The sequence below is a fragment of the Geotrypetes seraphini genome, chromosome 11 (genome assembly GCF_902459505.1).
Source record: "Geotrypetes seraphini chromosome 11, aGeoSer1.1, whole genome shotgun sequence".
NCBI lineage: Eukaryota > Metazoa > Chordata > Amphibia > Gymnophiona > Dermophiidae > Geotrypetes > Geotrypetes seraphini.
In genome coordinates, this window is record NC_047094.1 from 9945208 (window position 1) to 9961911 (window position 16704).

At 45.1% G+C, this 16704-nt stretch overlaps 1 protein-coding gene across 3 annotated transcripts in view; it reads left to right on the plus strand.

Moving 5' to 3' along the window:
- PEMT (phosphatidylethanolamine N-methyltransferase) overlaps positions 1–16704 on the plus strand; it is a 156889-nt gene that overhangs the window by 108829 nt on the left and 31356 nt on the right. For all 3 annotated transcript variants that reach the window (XR_004536508.1, XM_033914942.1, XM_033914944.1), the window contains exon 4: positions 3723–3868. Coding sequence is in view for 2 of the 3 variants with exons in the window: in XM_033914942.1 (XP_033770833.1) it covers positions 3723–3868 (146 nt within the window). In the remaining variant the exon portion in view is untranslated. The remainder of the gene's footprint in view (positions 1–3722; positions 3869–16704) is intronic.

Below are 16704 nucleotides of genomic sequence, written 5' to 3' on the forward strand. Positions count from 1 at the left end.
CAGAATAGGCCCTGGAGCCTTAGGTCCCACCTGGGGGCGCGGCCTGAGGCACATGGTCGGGTTGGGCCCATGTGCCTCAGGCCGCGCCCCCAGGTGGGACCTAAGGCTCCAGGGCCTATTCTGATTGGCCCACGCGCCTTAGGCCCCACCAGTAGGCGGAGCTTTGGGACGGATGGGCCAATCCGGCCTCATTCCGTCGTTGGCTGCCTGCCGGACAGGCGGTTTTGGCTCCCGTCTGTCCCAACTACACAAAGGTACGGGGAAGGGGGGTGGGGGTGTCATGGGGGTCAGCCAGGGGGGTCGCGGGTCGGCTGGGGGGGGCGGTCGGAGGTTCTTGGGGGGGGCGGTCGTTGGAGGGAGGGGGGTTTGCGTCGACGGCAGGAGGGCCTGGGATCCCTCCTGCCCGTAATGTAGTGCGGGGTGGGGGTAGGGGGTCGCCGTGGCCAGGAGGGTTTGGGCTCCCTCCTGGCCCGATATTGTCGGGGAGTCGGCCGGGCAAGAGGGCTTGGGCTCCCTCTTGCTCCGATCGTGGATGCGGGTGCGGGTGGGAGCGCGTGCGAGCGGTCGTTCGGGGTGGGGGTGCGAGCGGTCCTGCTGGGGGGGGTGAATCGGGCGTCGGGCGGGGTGGGAACTATGTAGAAAAACTTTTGTATACCGCGCTCACGCGTATAACGCGCGAGGGGTATGCGCGGTAGGTAAAAACGCGTATAACGCGCGTGTTATATGCGTGAAAATACGGTAACTCTGCAAGACTCATCCCAATTCTCTGTAGCAAATCTCTCTACTCTTGAATTCCTCTAGAAATGGCCAGGTAACTTCTTTTGTAATCCGCCTTGAACCTCAAGGGATTGGCGGAATAGAAATCACTAATGTAATGTAATATAAATTTTTGTGGATATCTTTTGTTTTATGAGTAAATCGAAGAAAATTTTTGTTGTTTCCCTGCAATTGCATCACTGTATTTTCCGGAGATAAATTTTAAAAAAAAGATTTGACATTGATATGTGAACATTTCTTAAGAAAGAACTGAATATTTCATGGGGTGTCTTCATTTTTTCACATGACTCTACATATTTATTTCATTACTAGTATTTTAGCCCGTTACATTAACGGGTGCTAGAATATATGTCTGTCTGTCTTTCTTTATTTTTGTCTCTCTCTCCCTCCCGCTGTATTTGTTTCTGTCTGTCTCTCTCCGTGGCCCCCTTTGTCTTTCTGTGTCTCTCCCTGCCCCTGTGTCTTTCTTCTTGTCTCCCTTCCTCCCGCTGTCTGTCTTTCTTCCCCCCCCCCACTTCCCTATGCAGCAGCCACAGCAGCATTCTCTCCCCCTCCATGTCCCTGTGGAGCAGCATTTCCCCATACAGCAGTATTTCGATCCCCCCCCCTTCCCTGTGCAGCAGCCACAGCAGCAGCATTCCCTCCCCCACACACCAAGTTTCTCCTACCCCCCCTTCCCTTCCCACGGTCCCGACAAACCTGTAGATTCCAGCAGCGTGTGCAGCACTCTACACACGCTGCTTCGTGGCCTTCTACTGCCCTGATTAACTCTGGCACATCCCTGATTACATCATCAGAGACGCGGCAGAGCAAATCAGGGCAGTAGAAGGGCCCGAAGCAGCGTGTGTAGAGTGCTGCACACGCTGCTGGAATCGGCAGGTTTTGAGTCGGGACCGCGAAGAACGTAGCGGCTGGACTGTTTTGTTGGGCTTCCCTTCCCGCGAGGTGTCGCCGTGGCTCCTTTCGATCCCCGCCAGCATCGGAGATCAGGGAGTCCAGCGCTGAGTTCAAGTCCTGGAAGCACTAACTGCGAAGGTCCGTGAAAGAAAAGGACTCCTGCAGCACTTTGAAGTCCGTTAACAGCGAATGTAAAGAACGTAAAGACCGTGTCAGCCAAATTGAATTCAATGGCTGAGGGAAAAAGAAAATGCCTCTTTGGGAAGATGGCTGGGGACTCGCACATGCGCACTCCTGCGATCACAGACCTTCAGATCATGGAAGCACGCAGATAGGAGTGCGCATACGCGGCTAGCGTTTTATTATATAGGATACCATAGCTATCAAATTTAAGGGCTGTTTTTACTGAGCTGCGTTAACGTTTTTAGCACGCAGCGCTGGCGTTAGTTCTAGCCGCTTAGCACGGGTTTAGCGCGTGCTAAAAACGCTATCGCAGCTTAGTAAAAGGAGCCCTAAGTGAAAATATATAAAGGTCAAAGAAGGACATTCCCAGGAAACAAAAGAATAGTTGAACAATGCTGATATCATGAAAAGCGTACTTAACCATAATGAAATTTTTTTTTTTTTAATTCCATGGAACAGCTGTGGCAACTAATGTTTTTTACGGCATCTCTTAAAAGCATATTTATTTAGTTTTCATTTTCAATTCGCCATCCCCAAAGAGCTCAGAACGGGTTACAGGTTAACGTACATAACATAAGCAGCGCCTCTGCTGGATCAAACCAGAGGTCCATCGTGCCCAGCAGTCCGCTCACATGGCGGCCCATCAGGTCCCAGACCTGTATAGTAATCCTCTATCTATACTCTTCTATCCCCTTTTTCTTCAGGAAATTATCTAATCCCCTCTTGAACCCCGATACCGTACTCTGTCCTATCACACCCTCTGGAAGCGCATTCCAGGTGTCCATCACCCTTTGGGTGAAGAAGAACTTCCTAGCATTGGTTCTGAATCTGTCCCCTTCCAGCTTTTCCGAATATATAGTTAACAGTTTACAATTTGCCATGGTTGTAGTATAAGTTGTTTTTTTTATACAAGTTTTTTATCCTAACTCGACACATGCCAGTGATCTAATACCAATATCCATAATACACAATTTGCAGGTTAAATTAGTCATAATTACAGTATGAGATTTATCAGTCTCTAATCAGAAAATAATGGGTATACAGTGACGGAACTAAGGCCAGCACTGGGCAGGCTTGCACTTGCCCTGTCCCGTACATGAACATTCAGTTGAGGACGGGCTGGGGAGGGCTTTGATGGTTAAGATGGGCTGGAGTGAGCTTTGACGGAGACTCCAGTAGATGGAACCTAAGCACACTACCAGGCTTCTGGCCTAGAAATATCTAAGAAAAAGGCCCAATTAAATGATTAATTTATAGAGCATGTATGGCTGGGCAGACTGGATGGACCAATCGGGTCTTTATCTGCCGTCATTTACTGTGTATATTGGCATTCAAGTGGGCAAACGTGGCAACCAATCCTTGCAATAAATACTGTAATTTGTGAATGAAAGTGTTGAACTCTGCTACCTCTAATTCTGAGAGGATTCCCCCTTTAGTAAAAAGATGGGGTGCGAGATGCTTGTTTGGAATCTGTTCTTAGATTCCTAACTTGGGGGAAGTTTCTCAGCGTGTCTAAGTTTTATTAAAATTTCACATGCCATGCCGCCTAAAAAATTGTCAAAATGTTAAAATTTACGGGGAACATAATTAAGACTGAGCACTAACAGGAAACAATCAAGTTTATTAAAATTTTGATAAAACACTAATCATAAATTCTAAGCGTTTTACAATTTAAAAAAAGGGGGAAACATTGAACAATCGGGGAAGGGGGAGAAGTATAATATATAATAGGGAAGAAGAACATACACGAGGGGGAGGGGAGGATGTTCTTCCTTCATTCGTTTTATTCCATGGGAGGGAGTTATATAACCTTGCGGCCCTTCTCTGTCCATTTTCCTAACATTTAGCTTTCTGTATTTGCCCAGTTTTACAGAAGCCTTGAAGAGTCAGCCGAGGTCAGAAGGGTTGGACTTCCCGGGTGCCTATTACACAGGGCTGATCATCCTGGCTACCGGAGCCTTGTTCGTGATCAGCAGCTTCTTAGCGCTTGGATTTGTTGGAACCTATCTAGGTAAGAATACTGATGCCGACTGGAAAATATTTTTAGAAGAAAAACCCTGCGTTTAAAAGTAAACGCATGAATGTGGAATCTGGGTTTAATAACTTTTTTTTTTCAATCCCAAGTTCGAGGTAAGTTATATTTCGGGTGGCACAGGTAATTCTCTGCCCCAGAAGGCTTCAGTGTGAGAATTAAAGAAGTGTGGTTGCCATGTTAGCCAATGTTAATGCATAAAATAAACCAAATAAGAATATAAGGTGATAACGTATATTTGTTTGCATTAAATTACAGAGAATGTATGTTTATTGTCAAAAGAACAATTCTCTGTAAAAACAGTAAGGGGATTTGATATACCGTCTTTCTGTGGTACAATTAGAGAATGACACGGTGACAAAATTCATCACCGTTCCCGTCCCCGCGGATAACCGCGGGAAATAATCCCATGTCATTTTTTTAGTGTCTATTTCTATTCTTCAAAGCAAAGCTTGCGGGTCAGTGGTTGTGGCCATTCATACTCTGATTCTTATGGGAGCCAAGGATAATGAAGCCATTGTGACATCACTGATGTGATTGGCTCTTAGGCACTGGTGGAATGAGGCATTATGACATCACAATATCTGCTCTGGATACCAGAGACTGTCATTCTGTAGTGTCTGTTTCAGCCTCAGTCCTTCTACCCCAGCATTCTTCAAAGCAAAGCTTGCGGGTCAGTGGTTGTGGCCATTCATACTCTGATTCTTATGTGAGCCAAGGATAATGAAGCCATTGTGACATCACTGATGTGATTGGCTCTTAGGCACTGGTGGAATGAGGCATTATGACATCACAATATCTGCTCTGGATACCAGAGACTGTCATTCTGTAGTGTCTGTTTCAACCTCAGTCCTTCTACACCAGCATTCTTCAAAGCAAAGCTTGCGGGTCAGTGGTTGTGGCCATTCATACTCTGATTCTTCCCTCTCTCCTTAAAGAATGACATGAAGATGGTTTCCCGCGGTTATCCGCGGGGACGGGAACGGTGATGAATTTTGTCACCGTGTCATTCTCTAGGTACAATCAAAGCGGCTTGCATTTATTTATTTTATTTTTATTAATTATAACTTTTTCACAAGTATAACAACTTGTTTAAGGAAATACAGAGTCATAATCCAACATGAAAATAAATCTAAGTACAGACTTAAGAAGTAATAACAATCTTATGGAATTAGCTCTTTCTTAGACCACAAACAGAAGGAAAAGAGGAATCAAAATTACCGAGAGATAAGTTACAATAAACTAGTTAGGAAAAGGTTTAATACATCAAACCCCCCAGTTAGTAATTATTTGAGCCAGACACTCCATCTCTGATAAACCCCTCGAGGTCTAAAAAGAATCTTAGCTGATCGGGCGCATAAAATATATATTTCATACCTATATATTTAATAATACACTTGCAGGGGTAGATTAACAAAGGTAGCACCCAATTTATTTGTCTTATCTCTCATTGCAAGAAATAACTTGCGCCTTTCTTGGGTTAATTTTGTTACATCACGATATAACCAAATTTTTGGACCACAAAATTGTAAAATAGAGCTTTTGAAAAATAATCTCATTATAGAATTAAGATCTTGCTCAAATATAAAACTAATAACAATCAATGTAGCTCTCTCTTTAATATCCGAATACGAGCTCTCCAAAACGTCCGTTGAGTTTCAACAGGTAAACATGTCATTCATTTGTCTTAAAGTTTTTCCTTGAGGCAGGCAAATAAAACAATTTATTTATTGGTGGTATCTTTGCCGATCCTTGTAGGCCTTTTAGAATTGAGTCCAGAATTGCATTTCCTCTTGTATTTTCCTTGACAAGTTGTTCCAGGAAGCAATCGCCTACAGCATCCAGGATCTTGGTCTCCTACTGCAGCCGGCGATGCCTTATCTCCGGATAATTGAAGTCAACCATGATAACTGCGTTGCCTCCCTTGCAGTTGTGTTCAATCTCGTCTGTCTTTTCTCCATCAGTTTCTTCGACCCCCCCCTGGGGGGTCAATAGTAGATGCTGTTCTTCATTTCCGTTCCATTTGTTCCCGGAATTTTGACCCATAGAGACTACCTTATTTTTCATTTCCGGCAAATTCTCTCCGGTAGACTCAATTCCCTTTGACGTATAGGGCAATACCACCACCTTTTTGACCTACTCTGTCTCTGCGGTATAGCTTGTAGCACAGTGTCTCAGATGTTTTCCTCATTCCACCATGTTTCCGTGATGCCGATGATGTCAAGGTCATCTTTTTTGTGCCATAGCAAATTCCGGTCTTCGAGAGCCGGAGCCGGGTCAGGTTTTCAGGATCTCCACCATAAATATGCATGAGATAGATTTGCATCTCAAGGAGGCAGTGCATGCAAATCCATCTCATACATATTCATGGTGGAGATCCTGAAAACCTGACCTGGCTCCGGCTCTCGAGGACTGGAATTGCCTACCCCTGCCCTATCTTATTCCTTAGGCTCCTTGCGTTCGTGTACATACACTTGAGTTTGCGGCCTGTTACTTTCTTGATTCGTGCCGATGGGCTCACAAATGTGTCTTGAATGCTGCCTGCAATAATGTTGTTTGAGAACTTGTATTTGATGTTTAAGTTGTGTGATTGTTGTTTAGTGACTCCTGACTGTGATGCTTTACGTTGTCGGCTAGGCAGTGCTTGTAACTCTGGTTCAATGCCTAACCATGAAAGACCAGGTGGACTCCGTAATCAGAAAGGGTTTTTCACTCTCTGGAAACTTAGATCCGTTAAATCCTACTTCGATACGTCAGCATTCAGAATCCTAGTACAATCCCTCGTACTAAGTCAACTTGACTACTGCAACATCGCCGATTTAGCAATCTCCCAAAAGAACATGCGACGTCTTCAAATAGTGCAAAATGCAGCGGTCAGATTTATCTTCGGGCTGAAGAAATTCGACCACGTGACACCTTATTACCGGCAGTTGCACTGGCTGCCGATGGAAGCACGCGTAAAGTTTAAATTCGCATGCATCTGCTTCAGAGTACTTTATGGACTAGCCCCCAAATACATAACGGACTTTTTCTCCTTTTCCACTGACAGACACAAGAGAAGCACACATTCAGTCTTCGTTTCCCCTCCAGTTGGAGATTGCAAACTGAAAAAACACCATGAACACCTTCTCTCACACCAAGCAGCCGTATGGGGTAAAGACCTAGACCAATTGCTTTCGCCAACTACTTACAAGGAATTCAGGAAGCGCCTAAAAACATACATGTTCTTGATATACCTAGACAACTGGAAAACACGGCTCCTCCCTCCCTTTCAGAATCATTGAGCTCTGGAACAACCTTACCTCCCCTCTTAGGAATCTGAGCTCCCTCCAACTCTTCCATAAACATCTGAAAACCTGGTTATTCTCGAAAACGTAACTCCTCCTCCTTCTCTGGGTCATACTATCCCTCTAAATTTTTCTCCGCATTTTGCCTCTTCCCTCCACTGGAGTTCCTTTCTACCCTAACTCTTGTTAACCGTGTCGAGCTTTATGAATGTAGAGATGATGCGGTATACAAACCAAAGGTTTAGATTAGAACTGACCCGTTCCTCTCTCTCTCCTCAATAACGGTCCTCCTGACCTCTTACTCACTTCTTCTTTCCCCACTTAAGTCCAACTATTCTGTACCTTTTTAATCTTTTGTAAATCGCATAGAACTTCACGGTATGGCGGTATATAAACTGTTGTTATTATTATTTGTAGTCCTACGTAAAGAAGTTTATTGATTCCATTCAATGCAAGTTGACTCAAGGCGACTTTCTTTTCCTACCTCTGCTAATTTAATTAGTTTCATGCCATCATGAAGTTTTTGCACTTAGAAGGCAAAACTGGAGTTACCTGAAGGCGTTTACCAGTGGCTAAGGGGTGCAGGGTAATAGGCGAATGGCGCTGCTTCAGTCCAGACTTGTTTAGGTTCTCTGACCTGGATTCATTCTTCATCCACAGCAGGAGGGAGAGGGCAGGTTGCATTAATTAATGAGGTTCAGCTGGATGCTGTGTGCTCAGTATTATCTGGCCATCGTACATATCTTGATATTGCAGAAACTGGGAGAGCGTTGAGTGCAAGCTAATTTTCCGGCATAATTGAATAATGTAACGAGGTTTCTCCAGTTCTTTCATTCATCTCTCTTAATTGCATTCTGAACTCTAATTTGTCCCATTCTGGCTCTAAGAGTGCTTTTGTGGAGACGTTTCTGCATTTCTCAGAAGTCTTCTATTTCAGAAACTGGAGTATGTTTTATTTATTTATTTAAAATTTGTTGAAGAGATTCTGCATCGGTGGGGGGCGAGGGGTAATTTTACAAAAGGAGCGGGGGTGTAGCCACCATTACGCAAGCCCAGCAAAACGCCCAGGGTCGCCCAATGATCGGGTGCGCTGAACCCAGTTCTGTAATGAAAGCGCGTGGGACATTCGCACGCCAACAATTCTGCGCAGGGCCACCAGTAAACTGACAAGTGTTCGCGCTCACATTAGGACCCCCCCCCCATTAAACTGTAAACGCCATTTTCCTTCCGTTTTGGGGTAATCGGTAGTTTTTAGTGTAGTGGGGGTTCCCCCACACACACACACCCCAACGTGAGCGTGAACGTTGTCAGTTTAGTAGGGGGTTCCCCACACACACACACACACACACTCTGAGCGCTAACAGTAACAGTTTTTGGTCAGCACGCAGGAGTTTTGCGCGGGATTGTCTGCGCGGCAATGTCCCGTGCAGTTTTGATGCGTCTCCACTGAACCCTCCATTCCACATGCTGAGGTCTGGCACTTTCCTGCCTCATCTGCTTACCCACCCGTCAGGTCCTCTCTGGCCGTCAGACCCCAATGTAACTTCCTGTGGGCGGTACGTGGCAGAGGAAAAGCCCCCATCTGAGTCCCACCGAGGCCTACTGAGTCCCAGCTATACCACTGAAAAAGACGCATATGTCTATGTAGCAAAAAGATGCCTCCATGTCTTAATAAAATAGTCAACGTGAACCAGTCCCAACAGCGAGCAAATTCAAACACACAAATTAACCTGCTTTATTCAAATCCTGAATTGTAACAAAGGAAGACAGCGATGACTTAGAGAAGACATGATAGAAACCTTCAAGATCATGAAGGGCATAGAAAAAGTGGACAGGGACAGATTTTTCAAACTATGGGGAACCATAAGTACAAGGGGGCACTCGGAGAAATTGAGAGGGGAAAGGTTTAGAACAAATGCCAGGAAGTTCTTTTTCACGCAGAGGGTGGTGGATACATGGAACGCGCTACCGGAGGATGTGATAGGCAGAAGTACGCTACAGGGCTTCAAAGAAGGTCTGGATAGGTACCTGGAGGACAAAGGGATTGAGGGGTACAGATAAGAGTAGAGGTAAGGTTATAGGGATAGGATTAGAGGTAATTTATAAAATTAGTTAGAGACCACTGTTCAGGCAGTGGGCCTGACGGGCCGCCGCGGGAGCAGACCGCTGGGCGAGATGGACCTCTGGTCTGCCTCAGCGGAGGCAACTTCTTATGTTCTTATGACAGCGCTATACCTCTCGCAGAAACAACGTGATGAAAGCTACAACTTCAACACCCTGAGGTTGTGGGTTCAAACCCACTCTGCTCCTTGAGACCCTGGGCAAGTCACTTAATCCCTCCCCAGGTACATTAGATAGATTGTGAGCCCACCGGGACAGACAGGGAAAAATGCTTGAGGACCTGAATAAATTCATGTAAACTGTTCTGAGCTCTCCCGGGAGAACATATAGAATTTCAGGTACTGAAGCATTTGTCCCGATGGGCTCACAATTCATCTAATGTACCTGGGGCAATGGGGGGGATTAAGTGACTGGCCCAGGGTCACAAGGAGCAGCACGGGTTTGAACCCACAACCTCAGGGTGCTGAGGCTGAAGCTTTAATCACTGCACCACTCTAGAAACCAAAATGTAGTAAATGTGAGGCTAGTATAGGACAATCAAGCCATTGTGACATCACTGATGAGGTTGGCTCTTATTGGTGGAATGAGGCATTATGATGTCACAATACCAGCTCTGGTTATTAGAAGCTGAAACTCTTCACACTATTTAGTCATTTTCCCAGAGGAGCTCAGAATGGTTTACATGAATTTATTTTGTGAAATTTAAGCATTTTTCCCTGTCTGTCTTGAAGCGGTCCAGAGGAGGGTGACGAAAATGATAGGAGGCTTGCGCCAGAAGACGTATGAGGAGAGACTGGAAGCCCTGAATATGTATACCCTAGAGGAAAGGAGAGACAGGGGAGATATGATTCAGACGTTCAAATACTTGAAAGGTGAACAAATTTTTTTCCAGAGAAAGGAAAATGGTAAAACCAGAGGACATAATTTGAGGTTGAGGGGTGGTAGATTCAAGAGCAATGTTAGGAAATTCTACTTTACGGAGAGGGTGGTGGATGCCTGGCATGCGCTCCCGAGAGAGGTGGTGGAGAGGAAAACAGTGACTGAGTTCAAAGAAGCATGGGATGAACACAGAGGATCTAGAATCAGAAAATAATAGTAAATATTGAAGAACTAAGGCCAGTACTGGGCAGACTTGTACGGTCTGTGTTCCATATATGGCCATTCAGATGAGGATGGGCTGGGGAGGGCTTCAATGGCTGGGAGGGTGTAGATGGGCTGGAGTAGGCTTTAACAGAGATTTCGGCAGTAGGAACCCAAGTAAAGTTCCGGGTAAAGCTTTGGATTCTTGCCCAGAAATAGCTAAGTAGAAAAAAATTTAAATTGAATCAGGTTGGGCAGACTGGATGGACCATTCGGGTTTTTATCTGCCATCATCTACTATGTCCCAGTGGGCTCACAATCTATCTAATGTACCTGGGGCAATGGGGGGATTAAGTGACTGGCCCAGGGTCACAAGGAGCAATGTGGGTTTGAACCCACAAGCGTTCTGAACTCCCCTGGGAGAATGGTATAGAAAACTGAACGAATGAATAAATCAATAAATTGTGCAGTAGGTAAACCTGGGAGATCACAGAGGAAACTTGTAAAGGCTACATGAGGGTAATTCCTGTAACTGGGCACCATGATGGGGCACAAAGGGTGCCATTTCTATCATGACTTTTGTGCACATACTAATATAAGTGCAGAGTGAGCACGCTCATGCCAGGTTGATGACGGGCATAGGTACGCCTAGGCTTGGGGTGTCAAAGCCCCTCTTTGAGGGCCGCAATCCAGTCGGGTCTTCAGGATTTCCCCAATGAATATGCATGAGATCTATTAGCATACAATGAAAGCAGTGCATGCAAATAGATCTCATGCGTATTCATGGGGGAAATGCCGAAAACCCGACTGGATGGTGGCCCTCGAGGAGGGACTTGGACACCCCTGGCCTAGGCGCTACCATTCTCATGTGTAACTTGGAGACGTATCCGTGCCTCACCCATTCTCTGCCCACATGAATGCCCCTCTTTTCAATTATGCACTTGCCTCCAAACACAATAGCCAGATTTGCGTGTCCAAGACGTGCACACAAATTAATCGAGTAACGAACCCTTAACTGTGTGCTAACAACTAGTTAATTAGCATTCATTAAAATCTGTGTGCACTTCTGGTTGCTTGTTCTGTACGTCAGTGGTCTCCAACCTTTTCCATGTAAAGGGCTACAGTGTGACTACGAGAGAGTCTGGAATGAGCCCTCTCTGCTACCACTATCCATTTAGTTGTGTCCGACCCTTGAATACTTCGTAGGCCAGTCCTCGACATGCTTCTGTTTTCTAAGAACACAAGAATTGCCATCCTGGGCCAAACCTAGATGGTAAAGGGGATGAAACTCCTCTCGTATGAGGAAAGACTAAAACGGTTAGGGCTCTTCGGCTTGGAAAAGAGACGGCTGAGGGGAGATAGGATCGAAGTCTACAAAATCCTGAGTGGAGTAGAACGGGTACAAGTGGATCGATTTTTCACTCCGTCAAAAATTACAATACTAGGGGTCACTCGATGACGTTACAGGGAAATACTTTTAAAACCAATAGGAGGAAATATTTTTTCACTCGGAGAATAGTTAAGCTCTGGAACGCGTTGCCAGAGGATGTGGTAAGAGCGGATAGCGTAGCTGGTTTTAAGAAAGGTTTGGACAAGTTCCTGGAGGAAAAGTCCATAGACAGACATGGGGGAAGCCACTGCTTTCGCTGGATTAGTAGCGTGGAATGTTGTTTCTGTTTGGGTTTTGCCAGGTACTTGTGACCCGGATTGGCCCCCGTGAAAACGAGCTACTGGGCTAGATGGACCGTTGGTCTGACCTAGTAAAGCTATTCTTAAGTAGTTCTCAGATCTTAGTCGCAGCTCAAAAAGGTTCCGTCCTTGATTTGAGGCTATGACCTTCATTTTGATCTCGGGCAAAACGAGGCGGCAAAGTGCTGATTCCAACACCTGCAAGTAAAAGTGATCCTCTTCCCTCCCCCCAGTCATGCCTATGGCCTAGTTTCTCTGGCTCCTTTGAATCCTAATCAATGTTTCTGTTGCTGCGTTGTATTCATTCATCTTCCGAGTTTGTTCTTGAGACTTTCTTAGATAACTCCTGATACACTGGTTTGGCTGCTGACGCAATAGTAACCGAACTCCTGAAATGATTCACTGCACCAGATCAAGGTTTGTGGGCCATGCAATTAGCACAGCAGTGGCCTGGCTGCCTCCCGCCCCTCCTCTAGGAGACTGTCGGACGGTAACGTAGCGACGCACAACGTACACTTTCTGTTTCTGAGTATCATAACTCATTCATTTTTCATGCTGGACATTTGCCCTGGGAAAGACCATCTGTTGGGCTCTTGCATTAGTCAACGTTCGAAAGAGTTTGTTTGTTTTCTCACCTCTTACCCACTGATGATCTGCTGCTGGGTCACCAGTCTGGAACCTTTCTGAACTATATCAAATTCATTTTTCATGAATTTGCAGTAGTTGAAGGCTCCAGTGGCAGAGAGATGCACCAAAACTCAGGGCCAGCAGTAGAGAATGACACGGGGACAAATTTGTCCCCGTCCCAATGGGAACTCATTTTCCCATCCCATCCCGAGACTTCTTTTCCTATTCTTGCCAGCTCTGTCCTCATCTGCACAAATCTCAAACACTTGAAAATCCTAAGTAGCAAAATTCTAGAGCTCAGATTGTGATATCATAATGCCTCATTCCACCAATGCCTAAGCTCCGCCCTCATCTGTACAAGCCTCAAACACTTTAAAATCCTAAGTAGCAACGTTCTAGAGCTCAGATTGTGATGTCATAATACCTCATTCCACCAATGCCTAAGCTCCGTCCTCATCTGCACAAGCCTCAAACACTTGAAAATCCTAAGTAGCAACGTTCTAGAGCTCAGATTGTGATGTCATAATACCTCATTCCACCAATGCCTAAGCTCCGTCCTCTTCTGTACAAGCCTCGAACACTTTAAAATCCTAAGTAGCAACATTCTAGAGCTCAGATTGTGATGTCATAATATCTCATTCCACCAATGCCTAAGCTCCGTCCTCATCTGCACAAGCCTCAAACTCTTTAAAATCATAAGTGTTCGAGGCTTGTGCAGTTAAGACAGGGATTACAGGGGCAGGGACAGTGACAAAACTCACGGGAACAGGACAGGTAAATTGAGTTCCTGCGGAGTCAGGGACAACTTTGTCTCCATGTCATTCTCTAGCCAGCAGCTCCTGATCTCCTGCATCTTGTACTCCTGCAGAATCCTGCGAGTGCAAAATATCTGAAGGTTTTGCCTTAGATGCATTTCATTTAAGTTAACCCTTTTTTGAGTCGTTTTGGTGAGCGGCGGACCCTCCATTGAGCAGTTAGTTAAAAGTTAGTTGCAAATAGTGTTGATTTAAGATTCATTAGTAGAATATTCCGGCCACGCATCCTTTATAGGTTAAGTTCCTAATTTACTCTTCAGTACTGAAAATGGAAACTTTGAAGAACAATTTCAGGAGCTAATCTAGGATAAAGCATGAGTCACAGTTCCGAAACCAGGTTTCTGTGCCACACAGTTTTCTGTCCAGCGGGATCCATGCTGGAACTGTTCCACATTTTCCCTCGAGTCGATAAGGCTGTATTTATGTGTTTTTTTTCTTTCATGTTCACAGCAGTCACAGTTATTGCTTATCAGTGCTTCCTGTCTATGGGAAGCTGGAGAACAAGGTGCACTTACTTTCTTGATAAAACTTTTATATCATGGAAACAGTTCTTTTTTATTCATTTAGATTTTTCAAACAATTCTTATACAGAACCATAAGGAATGAAGTAAATGAAGCAAATCTCCATCAAGCACACATTAAGGGAGAAGAGAACCTTTTTTTTTTCTCCATAGATCATCCAGGAAAAGTCCAGATCTATAATTAGTAATAAATTCTTATAGAAAAACAAAAATAGGTAAAGAAACACTAACCCTCTCTTTTACTAAGGTGCGCTAATTTTTTGACACTTCAAAAAGTCATGTAGTTACTTCTTTTTGAGTTTCAGAACCCGGAGGTTAAGTCTTCTATTCAGATTCTCAATTTGAATCTATATTTTGATGTAAAACTAAATTATCCTGAATTATTGTTGTCACGTTTTCTTTAAGTTCTTTAATATCCATTTTTGCCTGTTCTGGGGAATACAGTACTCCCCTGAAATTTGCGGGGGTTCCGTTCCAGGAGCACCCGCGAACTTCGAAAAACTGCGAACATTGGATGTGGTGTAGGAGCAGATCGGAGGCGGGAGAGGGCTGCAGGGGCGGCGGCGGGCACTGAAGAAAAAAGATAAACAGTCTTCTACCTCTAGGACGCGATCCGTAAGCCAGGCTGATGTCCTGTGGGAAGCGAGACAGGATCTTCCTGAGGGTAAACCCCGGACTCTCCAGAGCCGGTAACATCCTGACTAAATCTCCTTCGCGGTATTTTCTGATAGGATGTCAAAGCAGCTCCTGATTGGTGTAGCCTGACTTTAGTTCCCGGAACAGGCGGTCAGAAAATACCGCAAATGACTGAGTCCGCAAATTTGCGGGGGTATACTGTAATCTTTTTTGAAGAGTCTCCAAGATCTGCGATTGACTTTACTCACAAGTAATGATGTTTCTTGGGCAAATTCTACCAACGTCCCATTAAGCATCTGAATGGTCTTCCAGATATTATCCAGGGTTTCAAGTTTATTAAGAATTTGATATACTGTCACACTTCTAGGCGCTTTTATGTTATAAAATAATCACTAAAAGGAGGGTAACAAACATGAGATTAACAAGACTTAACTGGAACAAGAGGGTTGTGGGGAAGAAATCCAAATACGAGAGGAAGGGGTGGGTTAAACTCATCTGAAAACAAGAGCAAGGAGGAATTGGGATGCTCGTAGCAGGAAAGAAATCAAGATTAAAGGCATCCTTAAAGAGGAATGTTTTCACTTTTCCTTTTTTTAAATATTAATTTAAAACTTTTTATTGAAGGAATCAAATAAGTATACAATAATATAATACAATAAAAAAATTCATTACAATTAGATTCACAATACTAATTTTCATACGTATTTCTATCATTCCTCCAAAATATATTTCCAAATTACCTATTTCATACCTCTATACATTCCCCCTTTCCCCCCTTCCCTACCCCCCCATTGTTTTAATTTCAGTTATAACATTGTAATTAATGAATTAAGCAAATGTACAATTCAAGTATTTCCATACATATTACCATATTTTCACGCATATGACGCGCATACGTGTATAGCGCGCAGATCCAAACCATTTGTGTAAAAAAAATTTTATATAGCACGCACATGCGTATACCGCGCATGCTGCTATAACCTCCTCCCGCCACTCCCGCTTACTCCCTCTTCTGGCCTGCGAACCGGTATCCTCCCCCCCCCCCGCTCGCGTCACCCCCCTCCCCCGCGATCCTTCATCCCCCCCAGCACCGCAAAGACATCGGTCGCTTACCCGATTGGGCACCGGCACCAGCACCAATGCACAGAATGTGCCAGTGCCCGAAGATCCTCCCTCGTTGGGCTGGGCTGGGCGGTGCGAGGGAGATCCTCCCTCTTCCCTGTGCCGGGCTGGACTGGGCTTTGAGCATTTGCACATGCTCAAAGCATTCTGGTCTCGCTCTCTCTGAGATTCTCAGATTATAGGGAAAAACATCCTCCAGGGTTTCAAGATAAAGTTGGACAAGTTCCTGCTAAACTGGAATGTACGGAGGTGAGGCTGGACTCATTTAGAGCACTGGTCTTTGACCTGAAGGCCACTGCGTGAGCGGACTGCTGGGCACGATGGACCACTGGTCTGACCCAGCAGCGGCAATTCTGATGTTCTTATCAGTACAAGATTGCAATGCAAGTTGTCATCCTAGTTTGCACAGATTAGGTGTTGTTATCCTTGCGTGACACGGACTGGTTCGGTTACCAATATACAATTCTCTGTAGCCCATGGCTCATGGGCTGGGGGGTCAGAGGTGGTTTTTATTGCTTTTCTGAAGTTGAGGAGACCTTCAAGAGATCTGATCTGCAATGGCAGTCGATTTCAGTGGCTTGATATGAAGTGGGAGTAGTTTTGGCGGTTTGGCGGTTTGTAGTCGAAGGGCACCACCAGGGGACGTTTTGAGACGTATTTCATCCTGGGAGCGGGAGGGACCGGTTTGGCACATAACGGAGGAAATTTAGGTGCCATGTCGTGCAAGGACATCTCTTCTCGGTATTCAATTCCTGGGGGTCTAGCGCAGACATGGGCAACTCCGGTCCTCGAGGACCAGAATCCAATCGGGTTTTCAGAATTTCCTCAATGAATATGCATTGAAAGCAGTGCATGCAAACAGATCTCATGCATATTCATTGGGGAAATCCTGAAACCCCGACTGGATTGTGGCCCTC